The 14,024-nt window shown below is 36.7% G+C and overlaps 1 protein-coding gene across 11 annotated transcripts in view; it reads left to right on the top strand.

Moving 5' to 3' along the window:
- Nucleotides 1–14,024, top strand: part of grid2 (glutamate receptor, ionotropic, delta 2) — a 519,954-nt gene that overhangs the window by 444,669 nt on the left and 61,261 nt on the right. For all 11 annotated transcript variants that reach the window (XR_007187436.1, XR_007187438.1, XR_007187437.1 and 8 more), the window contains one exon: nt 2,354–2,549. Coding sequence is in view for 8 of the 11 variants with exons in the window: in XM_048209694.1 (XP_048065651.1) it covers nt 2,354–2,549 (196 nt within the window). In the remaining 3 variants the exon portion in view is untranslated. The remainder of the gene's footprint in view (nt 1–2,353; nt 2,550–14,024) is intronic.

Here is a 14,024-nt window from a genome sequence, read left to right as displayed (position 1 = left end):
ATTGAGATCTGGAGAATTTGAAGTCAACACCTCAAACTCGTTGTTGTGCTCCTCAAACCATTCCTTAACCATTTTTGCTTTGTGGCAGGGCACATTATCCTGCTGAAAGAGGCCACAGCCACCAGGGAATACCGTCTCCATGAAAGAGTGTACATGGTCTGCAACAATGCTGTGGTAGGTGGTACGTGTCAACGTAGCATCCACATGGATGGCAGGACGCAAGGTTTCCCAGCAGAACATTGCCAAAAGCATTGCAATGCCTCTGCCGGCTTGCCTTCTTCCCATAGTGCATCCTTGTGCCATGTGTTCCCCAAGTAAGTGACACAAACGCACCCGGCTATCCATGTGATATAAAAGAAAACTTGATTCATCAGACCAGGCCACCTTCTTCTATTGCTCCATGGTCCAGTTCTGATGCTCATGTGCCCACTGTTGGTGCTTTTGGCGGTGGATGGGGTCAGCATTGGCACCCTGACTGGTCTGCGCCTATGCAGCCTCATATGCAACAAACTGTGATGCACTGTGTATTCTGACACTTTTCTATCAGAACTGCATTAACTTCTTGAGCAATTTGAGCTACAGTATCTCGTTTGTTGGATCGGACCACACTTGCCAGCCTTCGCTCCCCACGTGCATCAATGAGCCTTGGCCGCCCATGACCCTGTCGCCGGTTCACCACTGTTTTTTCCTTGGACCACTTTTGATAGATACTGACCACTGCAGACCGGGAACACTCCACAAGAGCTGCAGTTTTGGAGATGTTCTGACCCAGTCATCTAGCCGTCACAATTTGGTCCTTGTCAAACTTGCTCAAATCCTTACGCTTGCCCATTTTTCCTGCTTCTAACACATCAAATTTGAGGACAAAATGTTCACTTGCTGCCTAATATATATCACACAGACTAACAGGTGCCGTGATGAAGAGAGAATCAGTGTTATTCACTTCACCTGTCAGTGGTCATAATGTTATGCCCGATGGGGGTATATATATAATACACTATATTATGTAAATTAATGAATATTCTTTACTATAGTCTTCTTTTTGTAGTCTTTAATGTCACTTTTGATGCATCCTTGCTTAATAAAAGTTTTAATTTCTTTAAAAAATAATTTTGAACAATAGTGTATATATATATATATATATATATATATATATATATATATATATATATATATATATATATATATATGTATGTTAAATGTATGTAATTTATTTAACAAATAACTGTAAGTACTGCATTAAAACAGAAAAAACAACAATAACTTAAAAAAGTATGTGATTATTACTCATTGTTTTTAATTAATATAAAAGTAAAAGTTTATGGCAGGGACAAGTTCTTTTATATGTTCTGCCTAAATTTTAATAATAAATGGCAACACAGGGGTGAAAACTACTTTTACTGCTGTTTTATTAAGTGCACAGTGACCCACAGAGTAGATGAAGAAAAGATGAAAGATGAAAGATTTGCATTAGCATTGAAATCTTAATGTTACAGGGCTTTGCTCAGTAGCCCTGCAGTGGTGTTTTATAGTACTGCAGGGTGCTCGTGGGTCATTTTTATGGCTATTCTCCATGCAAATGACACCCAACACATAACCATAATTCTTAGGGAGGGGCGGGGATTAAGTACCGAGATTAATTGGGAGCAATAAAAGATTAACGTTTGTAGGCAAGTTCATTAAACCTTCAAAGAGTGCTAGCAGAGTTAAGTACTAGAAGAAGACGACAGCTGTCTGATGTAATAATATTTGATAAATTTGAGGTCAGTACAACTATCTGCAGGAATCTTAAGGGCACCAACTCATGCGCCCGCTGTCAGTACTGACTTACTGCTCAAATGTATAGAAATATTAATATATAGTTGATCATGTTGAATATTGATACAATGCGAAAGCACTCATTTGTTTCCTGATAGGTTTTCTGAATGAAGTGAGACTTTTGAAATGCTTTGACGAACTGCATTATTTTGATGATGGCGTGAAGGGAAACCGAGAAGGCTTCATCTTTATTGCGTTTTCCAATTTTTTGCTTAATATAAATATTACTGCAGGGAATTAGTGTCCCTTGGTTGGCTAACTTTTAATTAGATGTAAGATATTAACACAAATTGCTGAATAAACAGTATTCGACATAACATAAATGGGTGAGCGTCTGTGCAGCGAAGCTGCTGGATAGATTTGTACTCACTTACATTGGCACAATTAAGCTCAAACGTGTGGGTATTCATGCATTCACATTGTAGATTTTGCAAATAATGTTTTAATCGTTCAATTATTATGCCCCCAGGCATCAAACCAATAATGCTGTTTCTAAATATTTTTGATTTGAAAATGTTTCATTGTTCCCCTACAGGTCTTTGCAGGACTTGGCTAAGCAGACAGACTTGCCGTACGGCACGGTTCTGGACTCCGCCGTCTACGACCAGGTCCGCAGTAAAGGCATGAACCCTTTCGAGAGAGATCCGATGTACTCACAGATGTGGAGGATGATCAACCGGACAGGAGGAGCTGAAAACAACGTGGAGGAATCAAAAGAAGGCATCAGGAAGGTAGGACACTCCAGGCACTGACTACAACCACCGTTTATCTAATTACAGTGCTTAACTAAGCAACGGTTTGTGAAGATAGCGCTAATGTTCTCTGAATTGAGATATCAAAGCAAAAATGCACTAATGTGACTTAATGGTGCTTGAGTTATGAGTGATTTAACTCTGAAAATTCCCCCACTGAATTCCCATACTAATTAGGTGCGGGTTAATGCCTTATTTGTTAACCTACGATTTTTTTATTCCTCTCTTCCAAGCGTGTTTTCATTTGGAATTTTAAACGAGCTCGAGCACTGCAATTAAAAAGGCTGGTAGGCAAGTGAAGTATGAAGGCAGAGAGTCTGCGCCGCCTTCAGATCTTGAGAGAATACTAAAGAGTAAATGGCTGACTAGAGTGTTTTGTTAATGTGATATCATCTCACAGGTGTTCAGTTAAATATTGTATGACAAGGTGACACCCATGTCTTGCCAGAGGCGTCACCCTTCTTCAGCCTCTCCTTCCTTTGCCTCTCTTTTGTTTCGCCTGCATGTCTCCCTCAGTAGCATGTAGGCTTCAGAGTGCCCCCTAGTGACCTACTTCTGGAGTTTCTCTCTTTTTTTATGACATTGACATGATTTACATTTCAGCCATTTAACAGATGCTTTTACCCAAAAAGTGCTTCAGCTTTACATATGATGCTCTTTAGATTATTGTCAACAGATTGTCGCCGTACAGATCCCAAAAAACAATCCAACATGATATACATTTTCTTATACTAATATTTTTGCAAGCAATGGTGCACGAAAATGTATATTTCTTGAAACCGAGAATTCTGGACATACTGTGCAGACAAATCATTTTTGCATTTTAATTTTAAAATGCTAATGTTGGGTGCATTCATTTGTGATTGCATTGGGTAAACTTGTTATCAATGCAATAATATTAAGACTCCAACAGCATTTAAAATATTGTGTAGTTGTACATTTATGTGTGCTGTTAAATGCAAAATTGCCTAAAAAACTCTATTCCCAACAGAGACAATGTTGACTTTTTTGGCACATACTATTTTGATGTGCAAAAACAGTGATCTTAATATAAATCGTGAACTGGCTTTTGTCAAATAGAGGCACATATTGTACTCCATGACAATAAAGTGTTTAAGAATACTCAACAAAGGACAAAAGACTTAGTTTCCATTTCTAAAGGAAAAGTGGTAGATTCTAACTAACAGAAGCCGCTCTGACATTTCTTTCCTCTTCTCATTTATTACATAAATAGTCTCACAGACTCTTCGCAAGCACAGGCAAATGTTCTTTTCAGCCAAAAATTAAAGTTCTGTCATCATTTAGTTATTGACTTTCTTCTGTGGAACAACAAAGTAGAAATTTAGCAAAATGTCAGAGCTTCTGCATACAGTGAATAGGGGAACAAGGGCTGTCGAGCTCAAAAAAGTACCATAAAAGTAGCCCATATAATTTATTTCAAGTCTTCTAAAACCATACAATAGCTTTTTGTGAGGAACACTTTTTGTGTTTTACATGTAGAAAAAAAAAGCTAAAATAAAATAAATGTTTGGAACAATGTGACAAAGAGCAAATTATTCAGAATTCATTGTGTAACAGCAGGACTTGTCGCAGCTTGTGAGATTGATAATAAAGCATTGTCTGTACACTGGACAAACATCTGCTCTGATTTCCCCAGCAAATATTTACGATGTTTATTCATCTCTTCTCTGAGCTAGTCATGTGCTAATGCTGAGAGCCCCTGTTTGTCTCATTTTTCAATAATAGGAGCAGACTGGGAATTTCATTTCTCTGCTAAGGAAGATGCTTTCATAATTCATGAGCAGAGCATACAAGATTTCTATTTTTATGGCACATTTGCACCCACATTGCAAAACATTAATACTTTCACTCAAGATGAATGTGTTTCATGAATTTTCATAGGTCTTATAAGTGTAAAAAATGAGGTGTCCCTGGAACTGAAGATAAAAAAAAAATAAAAAAAATGAAGGCAACATTTGGCATGGCTTTTTTCTTTGAATTGAATTCATTTCCTTAATTATTTTAAATAAATGTCTTGAGTAAACTTAGAATTGGTTGCCATGACTTAAAATCTGTCATCATGGTAACAATTATCTTTTTTATATTAAGTAAGTAACTAAGGAGATTAACTTTTACCAAGTTATTATACTTAAAAATGGTTCGATGCTAATTGTTCACTTTTAATTTGATTGAACCACTTTTTTCAGTGTATCGTAACCTTTCAGAATATCTTCCAGTGACATTGCATCCTTAAATGATTTAATCTTAAGCAATGTCATATTACAACAATAGTTTGTGTTTTCCTGGTCACGGCTAGTAAATCAAATGTGGATGTATGAAGGATGCTTTGGCCTGGAATCTGTAGCACTCAGAGAGAGACATGAGAAGGTCTGCATCCTAGGAAGACATTTTTCAGGTCATAAGATGAGATATCCCCATTATGTCTAGCTCAGTACCCACCGGAGGAGAATTTTGTACCTAGACCATTAGTTGACATCAAAACATGATGGAAAGAGGGGAGCGAGAGGGGGTGTGGAGAAGGAGAGAGCGAGGTGCCTTTGACTGCAAACAAGACAGTCGATATAAGCCAGCACTAAAAGGATTTCAATCATATTTCACCATACACAGACTTCATTATCTAAGGCTTATATGGCCAACATGTCCATCGCCTGAGAGAGAGAGAAAAAGAAGGAAGCAACTGAGGGCCAAACACAGTTAAGAGAGTGAAGAAGATGGAGGTAGATAGGAAGAAAGACAGGAGTTTGCACAAAAATTATACTTCTGTCATGATTTATTCACCTTTGTGTCATTCTAAATTTGTATGACTTTTCGGTAACACTTTAGAATAACTCACGCTATGAAGCATTAGTTAAGCATTAGTAAATAGTTAATTCATCATTTATAAAACATTAATAGACATTAGTAAGCCATTTATAAATACAGCTATAAATGCTTTGTTCTTGATTTATAAGCATATCTATAATGAGTTTAATAATTGTATTTTCATACTTTATTAATGATCAATTTATCATTTCTAAATTATGTATTACATTATTCACAAACCAGTTAATTAGGAGTTGTCAGTGGTTCATAAGATCATTTAGGAAGTGTAAGTAAATGATTAATAAAATATTTAAATGTACATTTATGCATCTTATTATTTAGACATATAGTATTAGGTACTCAGTGTGTTAATAAATGCTTTATTAACATATTCCTAGTGTCAAAACTACCTCGGTACTAACTTTAAAACATTAGAGAACAGCAGTGCAGAAGATCACTGAACCTTTAAATCTCATTTATAAAAGCTTTACGAAGCATAAATAGTCCTCACTTTAGATGAGCTCACAAAAATAGTTAACTGACTGCTTCTAAATGTTTTATAACTACCTGAATTACTCATGAATTGCAGTAGGAATATGTGTTAATAAAACATTTACTAACACACTTAGTAACTATTACTATATGACTAAATAATAAGATGTATAAATGAATGTTTAAATAGTTTATTAATCATTTACTTACACTTACTAAATGAACTACTGACAACTCCTAAATAACTGGTTTGTAAATAATGTAATACTTAATTAAGAAATGATAAATTGATTATTAATAAAGTATGAAAATACAATTATTAAACACATTATAGATATGCTTATAAATCAAGAATAAAGCAATTATAGCTGTATTTATAAACTACTTACTAATGTCTATTAATGCTTTATAAGTGATGAAATAACTATTAACTAATGCTTAACTAATGCTTCATAGTGTGCAGTTATTATAAAGTGTTACCGACTTTTCTGTGCACTTACAATGAATTGCTACTAAAGATTTAAAGCTACAAAAAGGTAACTATTCATTACACTCTAAAAAATGCTGGGTTAAATATGGGCAAACCCAGGGTTTGGATTGTTTTCACCCAGCCATTTTTTTCAACCTATTTTGGATTTATTTTTTTAGCCAGCAATATAGTAATATAGTAAAAGGCATGTTTTTGCTCACCATCAAATAGGGGCAAATTTGTGGGGTATTTTAAGCTGAAACTTGACCAGACCAGGGACTTATATTACATCTTGTGAAAGAGGGCATAATAGGTGCCCTTTAACCCAACCTGCTGGGTTTGTCCATATTTAAGCCAACTTGGGTTGTTTTTAACCCAGCATTTTTTAGAGCATACTGTTGTGACCATTGAATCAGTGAGTTGAACTGCCCAGTGATTCAATTTCATGAACTAATCATTCAGACTAGTTCTGTAAACCAAATCGTATAGCTTCATATGATTTTAAATATTTAGCACGAGTCACGAGGACCACTTTATGGTGCTTTTATGGTGATTTTGTATCCTTTAGAAGTTTAAAAGCTTTTGTCCCTTTTCATTGTACAGTAATTGAATGGAAAACAGCAACCAAGACTTGTTTTTCCACAGAAGAAAGAAAGCCATATGGATTTGAAACGATCAATGGGTGAGTCAGTGATGACAAAATATTCAAGTGATTTCTCATTATAGAGGGCATCTAATGATCTTTCCTTCGTTCGTTCTTCATTCCCCAAATTCACATAAACACGGTATACAAAGAGCTGCTCTCTTCTCATTACACAAACACTTATTTATCATTTCATTCTCAGCTTGCTCATTAGCGTGTTGTCACACCGAACAGCACAAAACAGTGCAGTGCATGTGGGAAGTCGAACGGTGATTGTTTAGAAAGCGTAATGATGAGATTTGAGTCATCACCAGCTGAGGCAACGTGAACGCATGAGGAGGCCTGCTCTATGGGAAAGATTAAAACTCTTTAACACCTGCTTGGTGCGTTTGAGAAATTTCCACAAAGATCAAAGAGAGCCGCTGTGTTTGCGTAGAACTGTGTTTAGAGTCACGACGCTCATCATGTGCACCTGCTCACCACTTATCACAAGAAATTGCTGTTGTTGTTTTGCAGATATTTAGACCTTTGTTAATAGCAGTGTGAATGAGTTTGTGTTAATCTCATCTTTATAATCCGAAAGTGTTTTATTAGCAGCATTAATGGATTGGCATCCAAGAGACAGTACTGTGGATGAGCAGTAAGAGAATGTTTAGCGGTTATTTGTTAAAGGGGCTTTCAAAGTGACAGTGATTAAATCTATGCAAATTAATCAACAGTGATTAAAAAGGACATTGAATCTCTGTGCTTTTGGTAGTTACAGTAGTAGTTGTTCCAGCTCAACCACTGTATCCAACTATCAGGTGTCAGAACTCTAAATGTGTTTCAGTTTGTCTTTTTAAAATGACACATTAATGCTTTTGTCTGACTAAATTCGTAGCTTTCTTGCAGCAAATCACTGTCAGTGATGAGTGGACACCATTTAAGAGTCTATCTCAAGCACAATCTGTGTAGTTTTACAGCCTGTGAACGGGGCAATCCCAAGAATACTTGCTGTGTTATCATTAATTTGTTGTTTTGTGGGGCAAAAAGATTATATTTAGGCCCACGCCGAACTCCATAAGACAACTCTGTAGATTACCACATTATTGGACTTCCGAGCTTTCACAGTCTTTCACATCCTCATCATGTGTTTGATTATTAAATATCTTGACTAGTTTACTTGTGCCTAATGTTAGTATAGTACTCTCAGCTCAGTTTTATGTTTAATTCCAAAGACTTTCCTCCAAAATCAGTGCAGATAATGCAAAAAAGTGCAGATTCTGTCTGGGCCTGGATACAAATTTATATCGGAAAATCAGGAAATGGCAACAAATAATTTTATATATATTAATAGATGTTGTTAGCAAGAAAAAAAATTATTTGTTGCCGTTTCCTGAATTTACACTGCCGTTTGTGGTCGATAAGATGTTTTATGTTTTTTTAAAGAAGTCTCTTGTGCTCACCATGGCTACAAACATTATTATTATGAAATATTATTTAAAATAACAGTTTTAATGGCAAAGTTGAATGTTTCAGCAGCCATTACTCCAGTCTTCAGTGTCACATATTTCTTCAGAAATCATTATAATATGCTGATTTGGTGCTCAAGAATTTGTTTTATTATTATTATCAATGTCAAACACAGTTGTGCTGCTTAATAACACTTTAAATATTCTATATATTAGTCATTATTCTACAGCAACTCTCTAAACCCTACTCCACTTACAACACTCAAAAAGAGAAATCAGAAGGAAAAAAAAAAAAAAACAGAAAAATTAAAGAGCTTTGGATGCCAAAAAGAGAAGATACAGAGATAGTGTAGGAAATGTGGGAGGGGAAGATAATTGAGACTGGACATCACAGGTAAGATACAAATTAGTCAAGAGAAGGAGAATGGAAATGTTGCTTTAACCTGCATTTGCCAAGACTTGTCTTCTTCCTCCTGATAGGTTTAGTGGAGCATTGTTGCTATAGGCATCTGATGGAATGAGCTGGCGTTAAAGCTTCAAGAGAAGGGGCGGACAGGAGAAAGACACAGAGAAGAACCCAAAGAGAGAGGATAAGTGTTCAGAAAACATAAGAGCATTTAAAAAAAAATTGAAGAAGCGGCGCTAATTGTGAAGCTATGTTTACTTTGACTGTGACTTTAAATGCACACATATTCATATACAGCAATTTACTGAAAACTGAAATTAAAATAAGATCTAATTCAGGAGGGTTGATCTAAAAGGAAATTAGGCCCCATTATTGGTCTGAACTTCAGGAAAGACTGAGCTCAGAGGGCTGAATCTACTTGGCAGGACATCTGACTGCATGGAGAATATTCTTTTTACTCCTCACTTCCTATACCAGTCTCTCTTCACTCCCATTCTGCGAGGGAAAACTTGCTACATAAAGAATCTATTAACAGTAACAAAACAGGAACCTCATGGGCATAAAGTGATGTCATGCAGTCATGTGCTTTTTTCCAAGCTTTTGCATGTCCTTTCTTGTTCCATGTTGCACTTACAGTATACTGCCTAAATTTACTGTAGAGTCGTGTGAGAAGGAGGGTGTACAAGATCAATGCACCTCCATGCATGCACACATCTTTTGTATCATTACAGTATGATTGGCAAGTTTCGAGACAGCGTATCGAATCAATGGAAGTGATTATCAGCTGGTTCTGACCTGACTGTTTGGAACCTTAATATATACTGAAGGTTTTTTGCATAGATATTTAATATCTAGACCCCAGATTGGGAACCAGTGTACTAGCACTAAAGCTACTTTTTGTCAGGAAGTAAGAGGGGAAAAAAGACATGTTGCCCAACAACATTTATTACATCCAAAATCACTAGTACACACATCAGAATTACAAACCTGTAAGTAGCAACTTCCCAGGAGGACTTGGAAGGCAGCGTTATGTCTGAGGTCTCTTATTCGTGGTGTGACACTCCAAAAAAAAGGATTATGACAGGGTTGAATTGTTGCAAAGGCTGAAATTCCTTTTTTAAAGTAGAAACGGCTGACTTAAAAGTAAATTCTGGAGCTCACATTGCCATTTTTCTGAGCGATGTTTCTCCTTCATGCAGATAAACATTCTCAATCAGACTCTTAACGAGTCACTCCGGTGAATCTTAATGACAAATGTGTTGTATTACTAGGGAAATGGAAAGCCCACACACCAGCACTTCCACATGGAAAAAAAAATGAGGGGAATGTCGCTAATGCAGAGGGCATAAATTTGCAGAGAGAAACATCAGTGTGAGAAAAAAGCAAAAGACAAACAGCCTTTAAAGGATGAGTTTAATCTCCAGCTCAACAACCCTCCGGTCTGCCAGCAAGATGACCCAAATTGGATCATTAAATTTCACTTCTGTATTCCTGCAGAGACGTGAGAAAGAGAATGGCCCCTCCACCCAGCATTCTTTTCAGTTTGTTTTTTAGGAGAAAAAGTTCAATTATTGAATTGTAAATGAATTAAAAGGACCAGGGCAGCAGTATCTAAGTGTCAGCAGCCGCATACATTTTGTGGAAACTGTGTGTTTGCAGAGCAAGGGGTGAGTGTGTGTGTATTTTTTTGAGGTGAACTCCAGCGATGCCCTGCTCATTCACATTCTGTCTGTCCCTGCATCCCTCCACCACATCTTTATCTTTGTCTGCGGGAGACAAGATGGCCCACCGCCAGGCCTTAATGGACTTTTGGAAAGCAAAGAAAATAATACATCACAGGTCGAGAAAGAAGAGGTAGAAAAGGGGTAGTGATCCTAAATATTTCTTTCTTGCCAGCACATATTTTAGAAAATGACCATGGCCATTCTTAGAAGTACTACCTGGGCCTCACCCAGACTTCCATGCACATGAATACACACAAACCATTTGTTATTATCTAGAAAACATGAGCATTCATGTGTGTATTAGCGGTTATGAAAACACTGTAAACCCGAATAAGTTGGGCTAACTCAAAAAATTTGAGGTAATCAGTTACATCAAATTTAAGTTATGATGTTCTCAATTTTAAGTAAGCAGAACTATCAAGTTTTGAGTTTGTAGTACTCACGCATGTTAATTGTTCCTAACTTGAAGTACTGAGTTAGCTAACTCATACATTTTGATTTGAGCAATTAATAAAATATTTAGTTAATTAACTTTTTTATCAAATGAGTTATTTACTTCACTGTAAACCCTAAGAAAATACAAAAATTGGCAACTTGCTAATTTGCTAACATGTTAACAATAGCATGGTATAGCTCTTACTGAATGAGTACAGCAACTTAAAACATGTAACTTACCAGCTCTCATACTAAGCCACATGCGCTACTCCAAAAACCCACATTAACAGAAAGTCTTCTAAATTAGCAAAACAAAACATTAATCAATACTAAATCTCCCTTACCATTAATCTTGTGCAAAAAACATTATATAACACTTTAATTTAGCATTTACTCTCCCTTTCGAGTGCTACGGGCAAAGCATGCTGGGAAATAGAAATCCCAGTCCAGTTTCAGTTAAACTTAAGTTCGTCTAAATTAAATGAGTTCATATAACTCAAAACAACGAAATAGTTCAATTTACTTGAAATATATCAGTGCTGTGAATTCAAAAGAAAAAAAAAAAGTTCTAATTACTCAGCACTTAATTTAACTGAACTAATTTGTTCAATTTAAGTATTTTGAGCATTATGGTTTACAGTGAAGAAATGGCAGTAACGTCATGGTTTGAATCGCAGATGACACCGTGAAACCTTTTCCCACTGTCTCATATTGTGAATGCTGGTGTGTTACGCACATTATTGCTTTTTTCTGTCATTGTAAGTGCCGGTCGAATTTCATTTTTCCAAATCTGACATCTATGACTTGGCTTATCTGCACAACACACTTATATACTTCATGATTTTTTTTTTATTATTTAGAGTTGTTTAATCCAGTTTTTATGAGATCAGAGTTTCTTTTGCAAATCTCAGGAGCTTTGACAGCATGTTGCTAAGCAAACTGCAAATGGGTCAATCTTTACATCTACTATAAAATAATATATTGTTAGTCCTGAGATTCTTCACGGTAGTGAATTAATACATAGATCCATGATCCGTGAGTTCTAATAGTCTGGCGGTAGAACTTTTGTTAGGCGTGCCAGAGGTTCTGGGTTCTAATCCGGCCCTGTATAGTTTAGTTTAGTTTTTTAGTTTTTTTTCTCATAGATATTCATGACTGATTGTATATCAAGAGCATGGCCATGTTTGTGTGCATGTTGGAACAAATAGAGAGTGTCCATGTAAGGACTTAGCCTATTTATTAGCTCAATTTAATTGTTACAGGGAATAAGAATCGAATCTACTGTAAATGATTCACTGTAAATGATTCAGAATTAATATTTAACACTTCATCAATTATTCGTCCAGCGAAAATTGAGGTTAGAGTATTTTACCAATTCTGGATAAAATATTATTCTGTGGCCAACAGTAACAATATTTTATTATGATTATTGTTATTATTGTAATTAGGGCTGGGCGATATATCGCATGCGATTCTCACGCGCATTTCGTCAGTAAAGCCGGTTCCCTGATTACCACTAAATCGCCATCACCTGCTTTCAAATGGTGCGGCATTTAATAGACAGAGCCGTAGTTCACTGATAAGCCACGCAAATATCGCGTTCATTATCGAAGGCGATTCATCTGCGATATGAACGTGGCTTATCAGTGAACTACGGCTCTGGCTATTAAATGGCGCTCCATTTGAAAGCAGGTGATGGCGATTTAGCGGTAATCGGGGAACCGGCTTTACTGACGAAATGCGCGTGAGAATCGCATGCGATATATCGCCCAGCCCTAATTGTAATTATTATATTATAAGCAAGAGGTAACTTGATCTTTGAGTTTAAGACAGTAATTTGATACACAGCACAAGAAACTCGTATATGTGAAAATCAAAACAAGATTTATTGACTACTTCTAATGATTACAGGAAACTAAGGCTAAACACACACACACACACACATACATACATGCACACATACATTCGCGGAGTTGATGAGTTATGAAAAGTCCCAAGTTCAGTGTTAACTTAACTCATAACCTGAGGAAAATCACAAAAGCAGAGCTTTGGCTTGATTCTTTAGGTTTAAAGGAGTTTCACCAGTTTCCAGCAAGAGAGATAGAAGTTTGCTTGTACCTGCGTTTGCTGTGACAGCTGAGGTGATCGGGTTGTTCCGTGACTCGTGTACAGCGGAATCCCGTTCTGGATTGGCTGTCTTTCAGGTGAGGTCTTCTCGGGAAAGCCCTGTGGGTTGCGCGGAAGCTTTGAAGGATGCTGCTGGCTGAGCGTCTGGCTTGAGCGGCTCTCTTCTTGGGAGACTTTGGTCAGATATTTCACGAAGTGTTTTGGAGTCTGGATGTGACGGCTGTCGAATGATCAGCGGCGCAGCTCGTGGTTGAAATCGGGTGTTAGATGGAAAATCAGCCCCGGTCAATCAGTTATCAATGACCCATGCGACTTTTCCGCCGTGGTCAAAGTAGCGGTGTTTCGGCTACCGGCTTCTGACCGATTTCGAGCAATTTCTGACCGACTTCTGGCTTCCAGCTTCTGACATTAGCTTGTTCGGACAGCATAGTTTTAAGGGAGCGATCCTCCAATGAGACGTTGCTACGGAGATTAGACACGCCTCGTCTATTGTCTATTGATCACATCGCGTGATATCTGCAGAACATTCTCCTGTTTTATTAACAACAATATAAAGTTTCTTAATATTTTCCTGATACTGAATTTCAATGTTTAATTCACACAGAATTACAGAGAATTATAAATTCTGCATTTAGAACTCAAACATGGCACACTTCTTACACACATATTACTAGACTGACCTAATTAAAACAATGATTACAATAATGCATTTGAAGAAAACCCACATATTGAATACATTGAATAGACATGTTAGTAATTACATCATGGCATGTATTATTCTGTATATAGTTAATACTTTAAGTAATCGACAATTGTCCCTTTTGAGATTCAAGATTGAGTCCTTAAGCATAGTTTAAACTTTGACCGGAGTCACGAGTGACCGG

This window comes from Megalobrama amblycephala, linkage group LG12 (genome assembly GCF_018812025.1).
Source record: "Megalobrama amblycephala isolate DHTTF-2021 linkage group LG12, ASM1881202v1, whole genome shotgun sequence".
NCBI lineage: Eukaryota > Metazoa > Chordata > Actinopteri > Cypriniformes > Xenocyprididae > Megalobrama > Megalobrama amblycephala.
The sequence above is the reverse complement of the archived record's forward strand: the minus strand, read 5'-3'. Positions and strand labels throughout refer to the sequence as shown.